Source organism: Tiliqua scincoides, chromosome 3, assembly GCF_035046505.1.
Source record: "Tiliqua scincoides isolate rTilSci1 chromosome 3, rTilSci1.hap2, whole genome shotgun sequence".
NCBI classification, from domain to species: Eukaryota; Metazoa; Chordata; class Lepidosauria; order Squamata; family Scincidae; genus Tiliqua; species Tiliqua scincoides.
Window position 1 is genome coordinate 95,169,852 of NC_089823.1, and position 22,072 is coordinate 95,191,923.

General features: G+C 41.3%; 1 protein-coding gene across 1 annotated transcript in view; it reads left to right on the plus strand.

Moving 5' to 3' along the window:
• The window catches only part of RASA3 (RAS p21 protein activator 3), a 154,806-nt gene that overhangs the window by 125,189 nt on the left and 7,545 nt on the right, over positions 1 to 22,072 (plus strand). The window contains exons 13-21 of the mRNA XM_066619056.1: positions 342 to 416; positions 2,486 to 2,609; positions 3,714 to 3,820; positions 5,877 to 5,954; positions 8,190 to 8,267; positions 9,984 to 10,057; positions 13,707 to 13,813; positions 15,067 to 15,149; positions 20,303 to 20,511. Coding sequence (XP_066475153.1) covers positions 342 to 416; positions 2,486 to 2,609; positions 3,714 to 3,820; positions 5,877 to 5,954; positions 8,190 to 8,267; positions 9,984 to 10,057; positions 13,707 to 13,813; positions 15,067 to 15,149; positions 20,303 to 20,511 — 935 coding nt within the window. The remainder of the gene's footprint in view (positions 1 to 341; positions 417 to 2,485; positions 2,610 to 3,713; positions 3,821 to 5,876; positions 5,955 to 8,189; positions 8,268 to 9,983; positions 10,058 to 13,706; positions 13,814 to 15,066; positions 15,150 to 20,302; positions 20,512 to 22,072) is intronic.

The following is a 22,072-nucleotide window of genomic DNA, read 5'->3' on the forward strand; positions in this document are numbered from 1 at the left end:
CCTGATCCAGTGGGGCTGTTCTTATGTTCTTATGACTGGAGCAGAGCCCCAGTTGCTTCCAAAGGGTTCACATGTGTCCAAAACACGGGTTCAGGGACCCACAGAAAATGAAATTTGTGGGTCCTGAATCTGTTGTTACAGCAGGCCCACTTTATATAGAACAAATACCATATGAAGATGGGAAATTACTGGTCGTTTTGTGTCAAGGAACCATTTATTTGTTTGATTCTCTGTGTACACTGCTTCATGAACTGGTTTTTTGAAATGTGGTACATAAACTAATAATTAGACCTAATAAAGATAATCTCGTATACTGATAGGAATGAATTAATATTTTCTAGATATGTCAACTCCATAAATCTTGTGAAATTGATCCTGTGAAACTCAAAGATGCTGAAAACTTGGAAAATAACAGGGTATGTGGTATTTTACAGGGTATTTTGTAGCTGAAAATCATGTTTCCTGTTACTGCAACTATTTTTGCTTGACATTTATTTAGCACCAGCTGTGTGCCAGGTGCTGTATAGGTTACCTTTTAACTGCTGGGGCAAGTGGCAGTGGATCTTTTGCTACTTCTCTGGCCTGTGGAGCACTAGAGGGGCCATAGTTCAATGGAAGAGCACCTGTTCTTCCCAAGTTCAATCCCCAACATCTACAAATAAGGCAGAGAAAAATTCCTGTCTGAAACCTTGGAGGGAGTCAAGAGTCACTGCCAGTCTGGGTTGACAATATGTAATGAGATGGGCCAGTGTTTGTACTGCCATAGGAAGGTAGCTTTCTGTTTTGACTCTGTTGCATGTACACCAGTTTCTGGATGTTTTTAGGGTGGATATTGCAGATTGCAGATGATGCAGATTACTGATTATATATCATATGGGGCTATCTCACATGATACCAAATTCCTGTGTAAAGGGCTATTCAAAATAAAATAAAAAGTAGATTTTGTTATCAGATTCTTTCTGTGTGGGTTTTTCACTACACATATACAGGTTGAATCTCGGTATCCACAAGGGTTCCATTCCCAGAGCTCACATGGATGGCAAAAATTGCATTAAAGCAAACCCAGTCAGGCAGACAATGAGTCTGAGGCAGTGATCCCTCCCTTCACCAGGAACCGCAGCAGGGGGGGGGAGAATGGAGGAGGTGAAAATCACTTCCACTTAGCATTCTTTCAGGGAAGGGAGGTGTTGCTTGCCTTGCTTGCCTTGCTTGGTCTAAGCAACTGGAGAGGCAATGATTGATGGATTGTCTGCCGGCTGCCCTCTCCCCCATTAACGAGACTATTGTTAAACAGCTTTTTTCCTTTAGTTGAAAAGGCCCTTCTCATCATGTTGAGATAAAACTTACGGTGAAAGCTCCATCTATAATTAGGTTATACCTATATTCCAGATAGCTGCAATTTGCCATGCCTTCCTAGCAAATAAAGAGTAGTTGTGCACACAGCAAAAAATAGAAACAGAAAATCTCCTTACATGCAGAATTGTTGTACGTTACAATCTATACTTGAAATTTGTAAATTTCTACAAACAAGCGTCTTCTTCTTACAAAGAGACCCTAACTTATGGATGTCTGAATCCAGTAGTGGCTTGTTTGTGTACCATGAACAAGACCAACAGGCAGGTTATAGAGGGAAAGGTTATTGACATTAGGAATAAAAGAGAAAATGCAGTAAGGAAGGATTAACAAGCAGTGTGGTACACATAGGTGATAGTTTAGAAATGGCTTTGCTGAAAAAAATGAGGTATCCTGCGCTTGTACATAACTATGCTGCAGTCATGATTCATTTTTGAATCCAACTGATACTGCAGATCAAGAACTTAGTGGCAGTTCAACCAGGAGCAAATCTCATTAATTCTATTTCATTGTTAAGTATGGCAGCACAGCAGAAATGTAATATAACTTGTGTAAGGAGAAAAGCTTCTTGACAGATGCTTTCATTTAAAATAACTCTGTGCTGGAGTACTGAAGGTACCTTCAGTTCAGAGACTCTTTGGCAGAATCTTTCAAATTGAATGGAGCAACTTATTTAAAAGGTAATAATGCTGTTTTGCTACCATCCTAGGGGCAGGATAGATACACCAAAGCCAGGTGATGTTTTTGTTTGTTTGACTAGTGTATTCTCCTCCCCCAACATATCTCAAATGGATTTTGCAACTTCTTCACTTTCAAACATGGTTTCCCATGTGGTGTTGGGTGGGTTCATATGAGCTGTCTGAGAAAATGCTGTTTTAAAATCCCCTTGACGGTGTAAAATTGGATGTGTGTTTCTTTGGATCCTGGTCTATATTTAAAAAAAAAAAAGTCACTGACAAAAAGTTACCTCAAAATGTCCCTGAACAACAGAAGTAGACTGGCAAAAATTATTCTACACCAACATAAAGACTCAGTAACAATATCAGGTTTTGGTCAGTGTTTTAAAAGCCTAGAATTACTTCATTCTAATTGTTTAATTGTTTCCTCTGTTAATCTTGTTTTCCCCCTCTAGGAAAATCTGAGGCAGTATGTAGATAAGATTTTCACTGTTATTACAAAATCTGGGGTCAGTTGTCCTACAGTGATGTGCGATATCTTTTTTTCGTTGAGGGAGTCAGCTGCCAAACGTTTCCAAGGTGCGTTATTTTGTAGAGCTGGAATGCTAAACAATATTAATGTGATTGAAAATTATTTAGCTGTTCACATAATGTCTGCTTCCGGACTCCCACACCATTTCAGGGACTCAGCAACTGGTACTACGTCACCAAAGCACAGATTTGCATCTGGCCCACCCATTGTTTCCCAAACTGCCAGGACACAATGCTCGAGATGACACTTAGCCTCCTGTGAACCCTCATGAGCACATGCTAAGTCTCTGGGAAGTGGTCTAACCACTAGAAGTTAGTAGGCTAGTTGTAGACACAGCAGTAGAAGAAGAGGACATCTTTTTTGCTCAAAAATGAGGAGGCCGAAACTGATGGTTCATCACAGGATGAGGACCTCTCCACTTTGTGGTAGTGTTTCCCCTTTAACCATGGTGCAGGACCAAGTAAGCAGGTGATGAGGGAGAACTGGCTCAGGAAGGGGTGGGAACAGAGCTACATAAGCTGCTTGAGTCCAGTAGCAGCACAACCTGGAATGCTGCCCAGTGCCACCTCAGGTCTGTCACCTCTGCCAGTTCCAAAAAGCATAGCCACTTACCATGCTTCTTGCGCAGTTTCTTCAAACACGGAAGTGCAGAACAGATTCCAGTTAAAGGAATCACATGAATGAAGGAATTCCTTTGTTTGTGCAATCCCTGTAATCAAACCAGAAGTTTTGCTGGTCCATGTTTGGAGAAACAGCATGTAGAGAGTAGTAAGGAGGTGGGTGATCCACTTTCTGCTTACTTTTAGCAAGCAGATCAGTGTGGATTGCTGTGGCAGGCTGGAAGGAGGTAATGGTGGCAGCAGACTCAGAGTGAAGGGAACCCTGAATCCACCCCACCCCCAGCAGTCTGCTGCTGATGAAATCCACACCACCTCGCCTAGTGGACGGGCTGCTCCTGCCTGAGCCTAAATGCTTTACCCTGCCCATTGACTGAACTGCTGTGATCCTACAGACACTCATTAGAAGTCTGGGAGGTGTGAAGATGAGGGAGGCAGTGAGTTGGGAGCTGTGAACAGAGACATGAATTTGGGTTTAATATGAATCAAGTGGAGTTATGATGTTTGGTTTGTGTTCTGTTTTTAAATTTACAGACGACCCTGATGTTAGGTACACAGCTGTAAGCAGCTTTATTTTTCTGAGGTTCTTTGCACCTGCAATTCTTTCTCCAAACCTCTTCCATCTTACTCCCCATCACCCAGTAAGTGTTTACATCTACATAATGGAAAAGTGTTTATGAAGTCCATGTGTGATTCTCAATGTCTTCTGCTTGAGGCCCTCTATCTCACCACTTCTCCATTCCCACCATCCACCCTTTATCCTCTGTGTGGTAGCAAGTCCTAATTTAAATAAGGGTGCCATCCTAACTATGAGTTAGGCCGCCATGTCCCTTGCACCAGTCTAGGAGGGTCACAAACTTGCCGTAAAGCACATTTGCGCCTTCTCAGAAGGAAGCCACGCCAGTGCACAGAAGTGCACTGGCACACGGAGACTGCATCCAGCCTCCATGGCGGCTTGCGGGGCGAGCCTTGCGTTGGCTGAGAGCCAACACAAGGCTTTGGAGTGGGCAGGGGGAGGCGTTCCACGGCAGGGGGAACCGTCCTGGGGGCAGGCGGGTGGGGAGTGGGAGGCAGGGCTGGGATCTGGATGTTATGCTGGATCCCAACCCCCGTTCCTGAGCAATAGCTTCAAGCTGCTCCACTCTCCTCGGACATGTGCCACCTCCTGAAATGGAACAAGTCCAAGGAGAACCATAGGGGCTGCAGTAACTTTCCTGGGGGTAAGGGAAAGAGTTTTCCCTTGCCTCCAGCTGAGCCACTTTGCAGCCCTATCTTGTACTGGATACAGCGCAAGCCTCCACAAGATAGGATTGTGCTGCACGTTCTGTATGTGAGGATAGATACCTTATTTAACTAGCATGGATAGACCATTTTCTTTCATTAAATTAAAAAATGCTTGGCCATAATGTACAGCAAGCCTGCAAGCATACTCATGGGATATCTTGTTTTTTGCTCCCCCTCCCCCACCCCTCCCCTTCATGGCAAACTGGTTTTAAATTTCCACAGAAATGGAAATTCTGATGTAGAAAGCCTGATGTAGAAAGCTATTTTTTTTTTTGGGGGGGGGGGGTGACCAGTACTTTACAAGCCCTACTTAGATATACCAAGTTTGGTTACTCTCTTCTCCGGATTATATGCATTATGTGATATACCAGAGATCTTAAGTGTTCAGATACCCTGTGTTCAGATTGACCTCTGGCAGATTTCTGGAGAATGGCCCACAAGCCTAGGATAGCTTTATTTCCCTATCCTTGACATTTTCCTCCAGGCTGAAAAATGTCTTGTTAGTAGAAGTAAATAAGAACATAAGTTCTGTATGATGACATATGCATGAATACATGCTTTACTCTGAGCATCAGAATTTGAATTTAAGCATGAAAGAACAGAAGCCTTTGTAATTCCCAATGTCCTGGGCTTGCCACAGGGAAAATTCTGTCTGAGTCTCTCCCCCCCCCCCCCACAAAGGTCAATAGCTTCATTGTTCAGTCTAGCAAATATATAACTGTTTCCTTAGCCAATGAACTGGGAAAGCATCAAGTTAAGAGGTGGTACAGACTGCCTATAAGAACTCTTTTTGAAGATGGTGTGCAGTAGTTCTCCTGTCGAAGAAAACATCATCTCTTAGTGCATTGGCCAGTGTAATACCATGTTGCTGCCCCAGTTGTTACTCTTGTATAGATGAAAGAGATTCTGCTTGGTTAGAATTGCCAGTTATGTGAAAACAAACATTTAAAAACAGCTGTCCACAACAAATTGAGCAGGTGTCAAAACCGTTTTCTGCCGTTATTTGTTGGTAGAAGGGCACAAGCAACTTCTAAAACCAGTTGTGTATCATTGTGGTCTTGTCAATTTTTCCCATCACCTTAGTAGTTTATTATGATCTTCCAAGCTTAAGGCTGTTGTAATTGTAATTTCACTACTGAAACCACTTCTGAAACTAATAGATATGAGATGTGGAAAGTGTGGTGGAATTCCTAGACTTTTGGAACAAGAGTTCATCTGAGCTTTCAGCATGCATTTGCAAACTATAAACACTGAAGCTGGGAACTCCTGCCAATGAAAAACACTGAATTTGACCGCCTTGGTGTCTTTGGATGCACTTTATTCTACATATAAAACAGAAACTAGGCTGTAGGTGTAGTACGCTGTGGTTTCCTGCACACTAACCATATTGCAATGGTTTTATCTCTTTCTTAGGATTCACAGACCTCAAGAACCTTGACGCTGATTTCCAAGACTATACAAACATTAGGCAGCTTATCGAAATCTAAGTCTGTAAGAATTGCACATTCTTTCTCCATTTTATGGATCACTTTGGCAAAACGTTTTCCTTAAGCCATTTCTGCCCAGTGTTGCACATATGCAACAGGGACCAAATATGTACACCTGTGGGCTGGGCAAAAATGGGTTATTAATATGCTTTGGTTTAGTTATAGTCATTAAGCACTTGAGGCTCAGTCTTTCCCTGCATGAGTCTTTCCCTGCATGAGCATTTTCATGCCAAGGGATCCCCACATTACACAACAGAGCCCTGTTTCCCTCTCTTTACCCTACCCCTCCATCCACCCAGCATAGGCCCTGCACCAGATTGTTATGGGGAGTGCCAAGCCTGTGCATACCCCCCATATCTCCATTCAGATCTCTGCCCCTGGTTGTTACAGCATCAATACTTGTGTTCCAATACCATAGAGAAGAAGGAAAATTAAGTTCTGTTATAGGCATTCTTCCATATGCTTCCCACACAGAGAAGGACTGTGTCCTTGAACCACTTGTGAAGGCCTCATGTTGGAGGAGTTCATTTTGGGGTGAGGAGTTCATTTTTGTATATATTATGTGAGAGGTGATAAGCAAAAGCTGTGAACAAGTATCATGAGGGCTAGTTGATTAATATTTAGATTTAGATTAAACAGCTTTTGCTCAAATGGGAAGTGCCCCTTTAATAACAGAGCAGCAGAAATTTAAAACATTAATTATTTTAAATACTGAAACTTTGGGTGGCAGATACCCCATTGTAGAAGAGATACTCCCTGTTCTCCCTCACTCTTCTTTGATGGTGCTGCTGCAGTGTGGGCATACAACACCTGGCAACCAATTATATTTGCCTTTTCTTCATAAATATCATTTTTATCATCTGCACATTTATTATGATTAATTGGCCGAATTTCATATGATTAATTAAGATGTGTTTACTCAAGTGATAACTCTCATTATAACAGTAGTTATAGTGGCCCACCTCACCCCAGCACTGTCTGTTCTAGTGGCTGTCTGCTGGTATTCATTTGCATCTTTTGAGATTTGAGCCCTTTTGGGACAGGGAGCCATTTAGTTATTTGATTTTTCTCTGTAAACTGCTTTGTGAACTTTTAGTTGAAAAGCAGTATATAAATACTGTTAATAAATACTGTTAATAATAATAATAATAATAATAATAATAATAATAATAATAATAATATGACACCCAGTGTACTTTAGAATCTCATGCTAAAGAGAAAAATTGGAGTAAGAGGGCCTGCCTGAACATTCTCTTAGATTGGCCCCCACAAAGCAGCAAACCCTAGTTTATGAGAGAGGATAGAGATTAGTAAATAGGCAGGAGGAGGCAGAAGGAATCCTTAATTGCTTTTTTTTAAAAAATTGTTGTCTGTTATTTAAAATTGCACAAAAGTATCAAAAACTGTACATTGCTTCTAATAACAGACATGAGGATAAAGGTTCAGGAATTCTGGGTGGGGTACAGGAACTGTGATCTAGTTCCCTGGACTAACAAAATAAATGTTTGAGAGCCAATTGATGTTTGACCAAAAACTTTTTTCCTAGTTGGGACTAAAGTTTACTTACAGCATACCAGCCATGCGAAGGGGTGGTGTGGTAATTAAACCCTGAAAAAGCACATTTGGCATGAAAAAAAACTGCATCCTGACCTACCAAGGTTATTCTTGCCCACGCAAAGTGTCAATTTGAATTGATCCTGAACTTGGTCATAAATTGATTGTAGATTGCAGCCTCTGGGCCAAATCCTATCCAAAGTTTCAGCCCTGGTGTAGTCATACCAATGGGGTGTGCGCTGCATCTTGTGGTGGAAGAGTAGTTATGGAGACCTCCACAAGGTAAGGGAGCATTTGTTCCCTTGCTTTGGGGCTGCACTGCAGCTGTACCTGTGCTGGAAAATTGGATAGGATTGGGCCCTCTGTCTCTTCCACCAACTCCTTGGTACTTATTGTCATTTTAGGATAAATGGCTATTTGAGAAAATAGAATTTGAACTGCAACCAGGATTTAAAAGGAAATATCTTGATTTGTGGGTTTGACATGGGAACCAATACCTCTGCAGTGTTTTTAGCATGCACTTAACAGTCTCTCAGCTATATGAAAGTAGCTTTTAGGTTATTTTTTTTCCACATTGAAGAATGTGTGTTTGTGAGTGTTTTAATTTTATGCTGACTTAGCTAGTTTCTCTTATGTTTAAGTTGCCATCTTTCAAGATAAATACTGAGTGGTGGTTGCCTTTCAGGCCAGTTTCAAGGAATCTTACATGGCTACATTTTATGACTACTTTAATGAGCAGAAATATGCTGATGCAGTAAAAAATGTGAGTATTGTCAACAATGTTTCATGTACTTTGTTGGCTTAATAATGACTGCTGATTCAATAAATACATATTTATTTTTATTTCTATATTCTGAATAGTCAGCTAAAAAGATAAATTAAACATGCTGAAAGAATGCTGAAGAGCAAATAACAATGAAGGTCCACCAGCTGAACCCAGATGCAAAATAGGAACTGAAGGAAACAGTTAAAGTCAAACTATATGTATTGTTGAATGTGTCATTGACCCTGAAATGCAATAACAGCCATGGATTTCCTAGTCTGGACCAAGATTGTGGTGTGGGGGACTTTAACCTTCTGCTACCATCATGGCCCCCTTCTGGATCAGAATCCCCCTGCTGCTGTTTGCTTCAGGATGAAAGTTCCCACTGGAGATGGCGGCTATGGAGAGAGAATGAGAAATCCAGATTCAGACCATAGCAGGGGCAAAAGATTAAAATCTTCTTTCTCATGCCACAGACCTGACCCAGTTTGAGGATATCCATGGACACCCATTATTGACTACATATCTACACACGTGCGTGTGTGTGCGTGCACACACAGAGGGCACACATTCCAGGGCCACCCCCGACCAGATCCCTCCAAAACATGACTGGAACACAGCTCTGGTAATGTCCGGAGGGTGTTCTGGGGCCTCCGGAAGGCCTTAGAAGGTCACGTCTGCTTTTTTTGCAAAACTGGAAGTGACTTTTTAAGGCAGAAGGCAATAGAAAACTTTAACTTCTGGCAAAAAACCAGAAGTTACATTCTAAGGCCTCCTGAAAGCTTTAGAAGGCCTTCTGAGGCCTGCAGAGGTCACACACAGCCTCCCTAGGCCTCAGAACACCCTCCAGACGCAACCAGAGCGCAGCTCCATTCATGTTTGGAAGCTATGCAGGGGCAAGCAAGGGGGCAGGACCATGGCAGAGGCGGCATTGCTGCCCCCTGGAACAGTGCCACCCAGGGTCCTGTGACCCCCTCTCAGCCACACTACTCCCTTGAGCCACTCTTTTGCAACTGACTCCCTGTTAGTGGACCTTAGTGGACCTATTGAAAAACACAAAGTAGATTTCACAAGTCAGAAACCTGCTCACCCTTGCCGTAGAGTTTGAAGGGGAATGACAGGATGAAAACAATATGCACCTCCCTTTGGAATTTAGTTTATTGGTGTTCTCCTGTGGTTGTTCCCACGCTTGTCAGAGAGCATCAGAAGGCTCATGCCCTTGTCGCTTGCTGTGACATTGTGGATGGATACCTTGAAGGCAGTGCACTACCCAAAAGTCTGTGTCTCCCATGCATGATTAATCAACATTTGATGACCACAACCCCATTATTGGCAGTGTGTGGGTGGGCAACCCTTTAAATGGTCGCTGACTGGAGTAACTGCAAGATAACATCTAAAGGAGGGAAGTGTAGTGAGTTATATTTGTCCATGCTTGTCTTTGTAAATGTTGGCAGTGGTGAAGGAGTTATTTCTGGGTCAAAGGGGCTTACAGTATAAGGCCGCATAAGGCTCCTATGTCATTTAAACAGATCATGGAACTTTATATGTCAGTTCTTTGCATATAAAAGTTGCTGTTTTGTCTTTTATTTCTTTTCCTTAAATGGTAGATAGTTAAACTTTAAAAACTCATTAGCATTTCCATTTGTGCTTTGAGTTTTGTTGAAAGGTAACAGTTGTCTAAAATCTTTATTTCCTATGTATTCATTGTTCTTCAAGTTCTTAGATTTGATTTCATCCTCTGGAAGAAGAGATCACAAAAGCATAGAGCAACCAATACTACTTAAAGAAGGGTGAGTATATAGCAGATTGAAAACAATTATGTAGATACAAGAGTAAGTGGTTCTGCATCTGCTTGAGTGATATAACAAGTGAGATACTACAAGGTTCTGTTCTGGGTCCAGTTCTGTTTAATATATGCTCATTAATTACTTGGAAGAAGAAATACTCTTGCAAATACTCACAAATTGGGGAGGCACTGCAAGTACCTTAGGCTACCATGTGTTCAAAATCCAACCTTCCACCTGAAATACTTCCCATGTTACAAGACATTGAATAAAACTGGGTTCAGGTGGAAAAGATGTCCTGTTTCTAAGTGTGATAAAATGAATAATACTACTGTATTGATTCTGCCCCATAAAAGTCTGTCTTTAAAACAAAATTACATTGTCTGTCTTTTTTGCTTTCTAAAATAAATGTATATTATTTTTTAACTTCCCTTCCCATCTTAAATGTGACATTTTTACATCTATCTTTCTGTTTGCTTCTGTCTGATTTTTTTCTGTCTCTTCTTGCTTGGCCTGCTGTGTTAAGGACTCTTAAACTAACAGTAAAGAAAGTTGATGATAATAGTTCATGCAGGTAAGAGTAGTTGGTACTTAGCCATAACTACCTGCCAGTAGTGTTCCCTTCCTTCATATTAAGAGAGCATGTTTGGTTTGACTTGACTTTGGGAAGGAGAAGTTGGCTGTGGTTAACATATATGCAGTGTGGCTAGAAAACAGGTGGGAATATTGCAAACATAAATAAGTGAACGACTGTATCTGCTCTTCAGGCAAGAACCTGATGTAAGTACTTCCAGTGTTCACTTCCAATGTCCAATGTTTGTTTTGTCTAAATTACATTTTTACCTGCCCTTTAATTTGTAAACCATTACAAAGCTTGAACATAACTCTCCTTTGAGATGCACAGCTTCCCTGTATTTCATCAGAACCTGCTGAGATTGTCTTTGTGCACCAAATCCATATTACACTATATGACAACACAGAGAGGAGTTCTCAAGATTTCTTCCAGTTATGAAAGTGCACTGGTGGTTTGCCAAAATCTGATCCTTAGCTTTGGTTTAGGACCTCCTACTATTGTGTGGGTTTTGCTAGCTAAGGTTTAGCTGATACTTGAAGCTGGAAGTTTTGGTGTGGGTTTTATCTGGATTGTTAAGAGTTGATTTGATTCTTTGTGGCGTATCCTGAATCTGTCTGCCCAAGTTAAAATTTTTGAAATTAACCTGGGCCTGATTGCAAAATATTTGAGTAGTGAGCTTGATTCTACCTACCCAAAATTCACTTACATGTTTCCCCTTCATGCAAGCCCTGATTGATCATAGCTAAAGCAGAATCTTCATTAAGAGAGCATTTTGGTCAAGTGACAATATTTTGGGTGTCTGTTCAGATTTAGCATATACAGGTCATCCCTCGTTATCCACTGGGGTTCTGTTCTGGAACCCCTAGTGGATATTAAAAAATCAGTGGATTAAAAACACAGTGGAATCATACATTTAAAGATCTACTTCCAGGTTTCTTGTCCCTTCATTGCTCCTCATGGAATAAGGCCTCAACATCTGCATGGGTTTGATTCTGAGACTCCCTGCTGATACCTTAAAATGTGTTAAATAAAAGCAGTTTAAAAAAACAAAAAAGTGTGTCCCTTTACAATTCTTGTTTAAAAACAGTTTTTCTTACTGTTGTAGAGAGGCAGTCAGTAATTAGAAATGCAAGGGACCCCCTGCCTTTGCCTGGGTCAGCTGAAGAATGGAATGTTTGCTTGCATGACTCTGTCTCTACAACAGTAAGAAAAGCAGTTTTTTTAAACTGTGATTTTAAAGGGATGCATTCTTTCCCCTTCTCCAGGGATCAGCACATTCCTTCTCATTTGCAGTGGCCATTCATGTTGAGTCAAACCCATGTATAAAAAATCCATGTGTAACAAGGTTGGACCTGTAATTAAAATTGTGCTGTTTGCAGCACACTCCATATTGTAGAACGGAGGCAAAGTGGTACTGTTAATTGTTGTTGTTTTTTTCCATTGAACATAACATCTCATTTTGTAACTGAGCTGTGCTTCACTTGAATATGCTGCATGTCTTCTCTTCCCAGATAAAAACTACCTGCAAATTGTTTTGGGTTTTTTTGCAAGCTGTCCATCCAATTCAGTATGAAATACTACATACTTTACAGCTTTTACTTGAAAATTAAAACATCTCCCTACAATTTAAGGTTCAGCTACATTATATTTACATTTAACATTTACATTTTACATTATATTCAGATAATTGAATCAAATTCTCCAGACATAAAGTCCTGACACAAACTGTGTGTTGGAAAACACAAACTGTGTTTCCCAATAACAGGAAGCAGAAATGGTGGATTTGGTGTCCTCCCTGGGTTGACTCCATCTTTTTCTTCAGCACTGAATTTTGGCCTTGTTTGCCAAGTGTCTTAAACGGAGGCCCTCCACCTACAGTGCAGCCCCAGATAGGGTCTCTTAAGGTACCTTAGGTTGGAAGGCAACTGCTAAGCAACCAAATCCACCATATCCTTTTGATGAATGGCCTCCAATTATCCAGACAGAGTGTTTCAGCCTCATTCCTGGATGGGTGTCAGTTTGGGCGGACTGTAGGCAGTTACGCTGAGGACCTCTGGTTGAAGGCCTATGGATAGGCTGCTTCCATTTCCTGACTTCGCAATCCTTCTTCCCACTCTTCCGGAGCCCTAGCTGTCATGAGTCCCTGGGCCCAGTTCAGCTTCTCCACAAGCAGAATGGTCTCTTGCCAGTTCTTATCCTCCTCCTGGGTCCAGGAGGAATCATTTACCCCTTTCTTAGCCTTTTGCTCTGTTCTGCTCTCTCTCTCACTTTCTCCTTCCTCTTGACTCCTTATCTAAGGAGAGGCCATTCCAAACTCCCCCCCAAGAGGTCAGCCACAGTTGTTACCCATTTGCCCAGCTGCTTACAGGTTGCAACACCCAGTAACATCGCCAGTGGTCTTGCTGATGCCAGGCCAGCTGGTGAGCCCAAGCACGCTGCCAACCATATGCTCAGTGCAGCTGTGTGTTTTGCCCCCTAGCTGACCAGCAGGACCTCACATGCCACCCAGTGGGGTAGTCTCTCCTTGCAGCCAGTACATCACACCCTGCCAGAGCTCACACAGTTCCAATCTGTTGCTTATTCTTAGGAGGTGAGTTCGATGGTAACTGAGAAGAGGGCATTCTCAGTGATGGCCCCTGGCCTGCTGCACTCCCTGCTATGTGAAACTTCCTTAATGTCAGCATTATACCATAATATGAAGACCTTCCAATTTTGGCAGGTTTTTGATGCACTTTTATGAGGCTTATGGCTGGTTTTATATTGCTGATGCAGTTGTATCTATATTGTGTTGTTTTCTATTATTATGTTTTAATTTCTATTTGTAAGCCATCAGAGATAATTGAAGATAGAACGGTCTAATTTTTTTTTTAATAAATGGGAGGAAAAAACCCAAACGTGCAGGGCCAAAATAGTTGTTCAAAGTCGCATCTAGTTTGGCTTTGAGTTAGTGCATATTAGCTTAAATTCATCTGGGCTCTTTATCAAGGTGCATCCTTAGAGTCCACTTGTCTCTTAGGACACATTACGTTGCTCAATGCTAGTTGGTCTTCTGTAATGCTGCTGTGATTTCATTTGCAATAGGTTCATGATCAAGAGGGCACAAGGTAGGAAAAGATTTGGTATGAAGAACTTCAAGAAGAGATGGTTTCGACTCACGAACCATGAATTTACCTATCAGAAGAGCAAAGGTACCAAAGTTTTTGCCACCCTTTCCTTTAAAAATAGTTAACTATTAAAACACAGGAAATTTTCAAAAACAGACGAAGGCACTGAAGTCAAAGTAGCACTGAACTTTCCAACAACTGTCCAACTTTAAGATTTACAAGGTTCAAAAAGCAGTGGTGTTATGAAATTGTGGCCATCATACTCTCTTATTCTGTGTACGGTGGAACCTTCTCACCTGCAGGCTTTGCAACCATGGATCTGACCCTCCACGGATCAGCTTGGCAGGATTAGGCGCTCTTGGAAGCAGTTTCTGGGTCTCTGTTCGCCCTGCCGTTCACCCAAATGCATCATGGAAATGTTTCCCAAACTGTGCAAAATGCTTCTGCTGTCCATTTGGATGTGCCGCAGGGCCAACGAAGTGAGTCGTTGGCCTTGGTGTGATCTCGAAGTGGCTTCCAGGAGCATCTGATGCTGCCCTGCAGTGCTGCAGCTGGCATAATCCATGGTGTTCACAACCCCCAGGTAGAAAATGCTAATTTTTAAAGTGGAGTTGAGCAGCCGTGGATTTCGGCATCCATGGGCTGCCCCAGAACTAAACCCCACATAGACAAAGGACCCACTGTACAATTAAAAAAAATGAGAATACAATTTGAGTGCCATATAATATTCAGTTGTTTCCTTTAGTATTTTGAAGGTATTTGAAATTTGAAAGAAAATTGAAATACCAATGTGTGTGTCTTTTAAAACAGGCAAATTGAATTTTCTATCTATTCATTGCAATTCTACTTTGTACCAAACTAAATGAGACATTAAATGCGTCATAGTCTTGTTTCAGGCTTATTTTAAAGTAAAAATAGCAGCTGCACAGGGACCCAATCTAGGTCAAAATCATGGTACAGTGGTAGGAGATGCTTAATTCTTTAAGCCTGTGCTGTTCTCCTGCTGAAAATTCCCTTCAGAGCCACTCTGAGCTTCAGAAGGTACTGTTTGCTTCAATGGCACTTTGAGGGCTCATAGCAGTTTCTGGGTGGAGAGGATTTTCAGTGAGTAGACCGCATGGTCACCTAAATCAGCATTGCAGCGCCAATTCAGATTAAGCCCCACATGGCTGGTTTTATTTGTCCCAAATTTACTATGCCCCAAATTAGACATGCACATTTAATGTCACATCTACCTTGACTTAATTTTCTGGTGGCCGTGGGATTTAGGGATAAGAGCACAGACCGAAGTGGGCTTTGAAATTATCTTTTTTTTGGTCTGTATTTGCCTACTGCAGGTGATAATCCGTTGTGCAACATTCCAATTGAAAATATCCTGGCTGTAGAAAAATTGGAGGAGGAGTCCTTCAAAATGAAAAATGTAAGTAACCTTTCTCAGCTTTTAAAAACTCTTTTCATTTATACCTATTTGTAATTAACTCTTTTACAGAAGAGGTAGTTCATACACCTCCACCAAACTGTTTTACACTTCCGTTGGGTGTCTCTGGAACACAGTGCCATGTCACTAGCAACATGGGTATCCCAAAATAGAGCCCATTATGATGGGGTCAAAAGCATTTAGCTAACTATGCATGCTAATAGTTGAAGTCTCCCAGTGTTGATTAAGAGCCGAATCCTATCCAACTTTTGAGCTTCGGTGTAATCACAATGCAGCCCCATGGTAAGGGAACACATGTCTCCATATCTTGAGAAGGCCCCAGTGACTGCACTTCCACCACAGGATGCAGCACACACCCCACCGGCACAACTGCACAAATTCTTACAACTTGGTGTAGAATATAAACGAGATAAACCTTTGTATGTGATTATTTTCTGTGAAGGAGTAAAAATGAGTGTGTGGATAGCAACAGCTGATACACTACAATGGGCGCAATCCTAACCCACTTTCCAGAACTGACATAAGGGCAATGCAACTCCGAGGTAAGGGAACAAACATTGCCTTACCTTGAGGGGGCCTCTATGATTGCCCCCCAACTGCAGGATGCAGCACATGCCCCACTGGCACAGCTATGTCAGTGCTGGAAAGTTGGTTAGGATTGCCCCCAATGTCTCTTTTCTGCATGCATAAGGGATGGATTACATGTTTTTGTTTGTTCATATCTTTTGCAATGATCATTGTTGAATTGGATCTGTAATGGGATCAGTGCTGGCAAGATCTGCAGATTATGTTTTTGCCATCTGTGCAAGAATGGAGCTGGCTCCTACATCACAAAAATATTACATTAAATATTTAGCAACTCTCAAATGTTAAGGAACTCTCAAACCTGCACTTGCTTCAGTTATGTGTAAAGCAGGGGGTGAGAATCCTGACTTTTACAGCAAAGGAGACACATGGGTAGGGGTGCTAAACGCTTCCCTGCCCATACCTTACTTCCCCACAGTCTGTCTCACTGCTCCCACAGTTGAGGTCTGATATTTGATCTAAGCCCAGTGCTGGGAAGAAAGTGCATGAAGGAAGAGACTACAGAATGGTTCATAACCTTTTTGAGGTCACAGACTCCTTTGAGAATCTGAAGAACGCTATGGATCCCCTTCCCAGAAAAATGCACATAAACACATATTTTCTGCATCCAGATGACAGACTCTCTGAATCCCAGGTTAAGAACCCCTGCTGTAGAAAGATAGCTCAGTGAAAGTTCAGCTTACCATTTATGAGTCCATTTGCTCTAAAAACTGGATGCTCCAGATACTCCCCTTTATATGACATTGAGGCAGACTCAAATGGATTTGTGGCTGTCATACTGTATGCAGTTTAAGCTGGAGGGCCAAAATAGATATCATTTCAGGGAATCTGTGATGAGAAATCTGATTTTGTTTTTTTAAGATAAAAGCTTGGCAGGAGAGGATTAACCTTTTGTTCTGTACCATTTTCCAGATGAGAACTATCACCCTGGAACTGCTGTTTTTTAATGGGGAAAATATACAGATACCCTTCTTGTACCAGCATGTTTCTTGCCATGGGGCTGATAGCAGTTCAGCAGTGGCATTGCTAGGTAGTGTGGGGGGTGTGGACTGCACCAGGTGATGCAGTCAAGTGAGAGGGTGTGACTCCACTACTAGTAAAAATTGTGAAATCTTGGTATTTTCAAGTAATACCATCATGTTATATATCATTTGATGTGTAATTTCATGCATAATGCAATGAAGGCATGTTGTAATATCTGTGTATTCTATCAAAAGTTATTTAACAAGAAAAAGGAAAACACAACTGCCTTCTGTAACAAAAAGTGGATTTTCTTAACTCAAAACTGACCAATGAGACTGATTGTTCTGAGAACCAATGAGGAGCTATTATGATATAGCAGGGAACCAATAAGGTGTTAGAATGATTCAGCTCTCATTTCCATGTATCAGAATTAAAACTAGAACCCTTATTCAATTGTGTGAGTGCCGTCAGGTTGGCCACTGGTTTTTTGTTGGTTACTAATTTGTTGGGTGACCTGCCCTGTTCTATATTAAAATAAAGTTAATGGGGATGACACTAATCCTAGTGTCATGTAGATTGTGCGTAAGCTATTGTAATTTATTCTGTATGGTCTAGTCATGGGGATGACCCATGGATGGAGATGACGCAGTGAACTCTTGCACTGGGTGATGCAACTGGCTGATGCAACCCTTATGATGCCTCTGCAGATCGGGGAGGAGAGGAATGAAATGTGGAAAAGCAGAAAAGCACTACACCCTCCTTCAGCACCACATCCTCAGTCCATCAAGTATCATTTTCTTTGCCACATGACTGATTTTTCCTACAGTAAAAAAATGCTAGAAACCTAATCATGGCTCTCCTAATGTCATATCCAGTATGTTCTTCAGCAGTGGCAGACCTGTCTATCACACATGCTGCCTGCCCCCTTCTTCTACAACAGGCAACCATGTGGTTGTAAAGGTCTCCAACTTCCAGATACTAACCAATCTGGATCTTAATGAACCCAAAGTCTTCCAACATCAGTAACAGAAGCATAATTTATTTCCATGCAATGACTTTAAGCACAGAGTATTAAGAAGGTACAAAATAACAATATGCCATACAAACACTGTCAGCCTGAAGCACTTAAAAGACTAAAAGAAAACACTAATTCTTATCTAGTAGGCCTTTCTCCCCAGTGCAATCTAAGTAACAAGAGACTCAACAGAACCTGGGAAAGCTCAGCTTCTCCCTTACTAGCTGGGGAAGATTTTATAAGTAACATAACTCACTCCTCCCTCTTCCCCATTTAACCTCACAGATGCTTTTAAGTTCCCAACTATAAGCTCAATCACTCCAGGTCAAGAGAGAAGAAATCTTACAGTTGATATTTAAAGTGCAACAGCCCTAATTCTTACTTTTCCATGACACTGTCATTAAGTGAAAGGGGCAAATGCCCATGCCAGGTGCAGAGCCTCGCATGCCTCTAGTACAGCATAGAAGCCTCACTGAGGCGCCTGACGCTGTTAGAAACTGTGCTTCTAGTTTGCCAGAAGCACAGTTTAAGAGTGTGAGGAAACCTCAGGAGGCTTCCCCGGTGCGTCCTGGAGTCGCACGAGGCACCATTTTACTCCAGGTGAGTGGTGGGGGCGGATTTGCACACAGGGGCAGCGGCATCCTGCGGGGAGACCATCATGGACCTTTGCCCCAGGGCGTGGGGTGCCACTGGTCAGCCAAATCATAGGTTATATTATGAGGGACAGTCAAAAACGAAATAAAACACATATATACCACCTATATGACAGTGATTACACCTGATAAAAATACTTTAAATTTGATCAAAATGTTAATTTGGAATAAAAACACATAATGCTGCTTTCACAAATTTTTATTTTTGAATAACACCAACATCCCCCCCCCCCCCAAATTAAACTGTTTTAGACTGCCTGTACATATTATTTAAAAGGCCATCTTTGGATCTAGCCATTCCAGGAAATTATTGACCTGTCTCAAGCGTGTTGCATTTTTTATCTTTTGATGACTTTATTTATTATTGTATAATAAATATTATATAATAAATATTATATAATATATAAATATTATATAATATTTATTATATTCTGTGTGGTATAAGTAATCTTAACAGCCCCTTCAGGGCAGGAAGGCGGGTTAAAAATAATCAGACAAATAAGAGTTATGTGTATAAAGGCCAAGCACAGGAGTAACTGGAGTCTGACTTAAGAAAAGGATAAATAGGTTGCTATTTTTAGATGGCTTTTCTAGAATGCATATTTTTGGGGACAGGGAACCATTGACTTATTTGATTTTCTCTGTAAAACATTTTGTGAACTTTTTGGTTTAAAAACAAACACAGCAATATTATAATAATGTATTTCCTCATTTATATTGGATGTTATGAGTTTTAAAAAATATTTTATGGCTTTTTGACCATTCTGTTAGCTGTCTTGATAACCATGGAACCAGGGGGAGTGTGTTAGCTTAATTTTAAAAAAGTGCATTATAAACGGTTTCCAGTTAAAGAGAAGGGAATGAACCCGTACAGGGTGCTTTTCTGAAGGCCATATTTACTAGTCTCTTTAGCCATTATAAAATAGTGGGTGTGTGGCTTCCCATTGTCAATGGGGACTCTTACACTTTAATTATACAAACCTGGAAATACTGAGTGTGTTCCCTCTCTCTCATATTTTTATCCTACCCTTCCTTTGAAGAGCTCTGTTGGAGGTTGTCATGGCTAAGATTCAGGAGTTGTCAGAAATCCAGCTATGAGCTTCTCTCAAACCGTCAAGATAAAAAGAAGGAAGGACAGTTTTGCTTCAAGTTCCCTCAAAAGGAATAACTGAAAGAGGGAGGAGTTAAGGAGAAAGTATATATAAAAGCCAGCTCCTAGCTATTCTGCATAGGGAGTTAGAGTTGGAAGAGAAGAGCTAAATGCCTGAGCTGTATCATTTCTAGATCACATTGTTGTTGAGAGAAATATATAACTACTGTTGCCCTTGCAAATAAACACAGTTTTATTGGGAAGAGTTGCTTTGACTCTATTTTTTATCCTGCCTTCTGGCAGAGCAACAGGGTATCTGAGGGTTAGCCAAACTTGGGGATTGGAAGCCCAGAATGGAAGCATCCCTACTCCCTCAAGGCCTTAAAAAGAGTAGTACCTTGGTAAGGTAGGGACAGGTGGCAGCATAAGAATGACCAGATGAGTCAGTATCTTTGGTTCCTGGGTCAAGAGCCACAATAGCATTGCAGAGGTTATAGCCCATTTTATCCTCACAGCTACTCTACGAGGTAGTGACTGGTCTAGAGTCACCCAGTGGACCTTCACAACTGAGCAGAGTTTCTTTTGCCCACGTTTTGTACTCAAGTCGTTACACCATGCTGGCTCTGAAATTATTACTGCATGTCATTCTTACCAGGTTCGTGGCTGGGGAGCCTGGGGCATCCTTGAACTAGGACCCTCATGGCCTGTGATTTAACCCAGTGAGCAATCTACAAAACTAAAGCCTGTTCTTCTGACTTTTCTTTGTATATGATATTCAGTTGACTTCCTTGTTCATTCATTGGTTATTCCTCTTCTCTCTTCTTTTTAGATGTTCCAGGTGATTCAGCCAGAAAGAGTCCTGTACATCCAAGCCAACAACTGTGTGGAGGCCAAGGACTGGATTGATATCCTCACCAAAGTTAGCCAGTGTAACAAGAAACGCCTCACTGTCTACCACCCTTCTGCATACCTTAATGGGCATTGGCTGTGCTGTAAAGCTGCAGCCGATAATACTCCTGGCTGTACTCCATGCACTGGGTAAGGACTCTCCAGGATGCTTCCTGCTCTAAATTTTGACACAAGTATGTTGATGAGGAAATGTGCAGTCTGCAAATGATTAAAGGTTGGGAGCTCATGCTCAGTGATGTGAAGACAAGTCTTTGTGACATGCCGTAAAATCCTATACTACTGTTTTCTTGGTCTAATTTTCCTTGCATTGTCTGCATATCTATTTAACTTCCACGTAGCATGAGGCAGTTTTAGAAGGTAAAATATTACTAGGGCTGTAATGTTTAGTCAATTTATAAATAGGGTTAATCTTAAATAACTTTTTATTGACTATAAATATGTTCTTAATTAATTGGGCAGAAAATGTTGTTAAATCTTTTTAAGTGATTTTCTTTATAATACATACAAAAACTATACAGAGTAGACACAGTCGTTTTCCTCCTTCTTTCACATACCCAAAGGAATGCCTCAGTTATGACGGAGTCTGACACAACATACCATGCATCACCCCAAAATTTTAAAAAATAATTGTTTCCGTCCCTCCTGGGGCTAATAGCAGTTGGTGGGCTTGCATTTTCATTAGGACTGTGATGAAAGGAGAAAGCACTAAATGCTCCTGAACAAAGTTCCCAATCTTGATCATACCCCACCCCTGCCTGGCTGTTGCTATTGCAACTTTAAAAAGAAATGGAGTATCAGATTATGCATTTAATCTCTTTCAAGTACATTGATTACATAGGAAGCTGCTTTATGCAGAATTATACTATTGGTCCATCTAGCTCAGCATTGTCTACCCTATCTGGCAGTGATTCTCCAGTGTTTCAGCCATGGGGGGGGGAGTGTATTTCCCTGCCCAATCTGGAGATGTAAGGGATCAAACCTGAGACCTACATGACAAGCATGTGATCTTCCACTGAGTTATGACCCCCCTCCCCTGAACCTGACCCATAGTTACAGGCTTGTACTTCAGAACTGCATAGTCATGTAAATACTGTACAAAGGTTATACTTGTATAGAATTAACAATACCGAGTAGGGATTGTTGGATCCTATCAGGTTTGTAAATTGATTCTGGCAAATCTGATAGAACAATTCTGTAAATAGCATTGTAGCGTGATGCAGAACGTGTGCATCATGGAGGTTAGAGAGGGCTAGGGAGAAATGAGATCCCAACTTCCCAGAAAGCAGAGTAGAAGGAGCGAAACACAAAGCATCTTTGCACTTGCCTCCTACAGTGTTCAAAACCATGCTGTGCTGGGGAGACATTGTCTCTCCCACACCTACTGTAATCAGTTATTGTGTACCAAGTTGGTCGGGGGGGGGGAAGAAGACACTGCACCCCCATGCTGAACTAAGGCTGTATCTCGGAAGGGAATGTTCTGTATGTTTAAGGCGGAGGGGTTAATCTCTCATTCTTTGAATATCTCAAAAACAGTTTATCACCTGTAATGTATCTCAATATATGCCTTAAATGCATGATACTGTACTTCCATAACTCATATGCTTTCAGTTTCAAATCTTGCTTTTGTTCTGTAAGTCAGAAGCCACAGCCAAGAAACAGAATTGCAGAGTTTCTTAACATTTTCTGAATA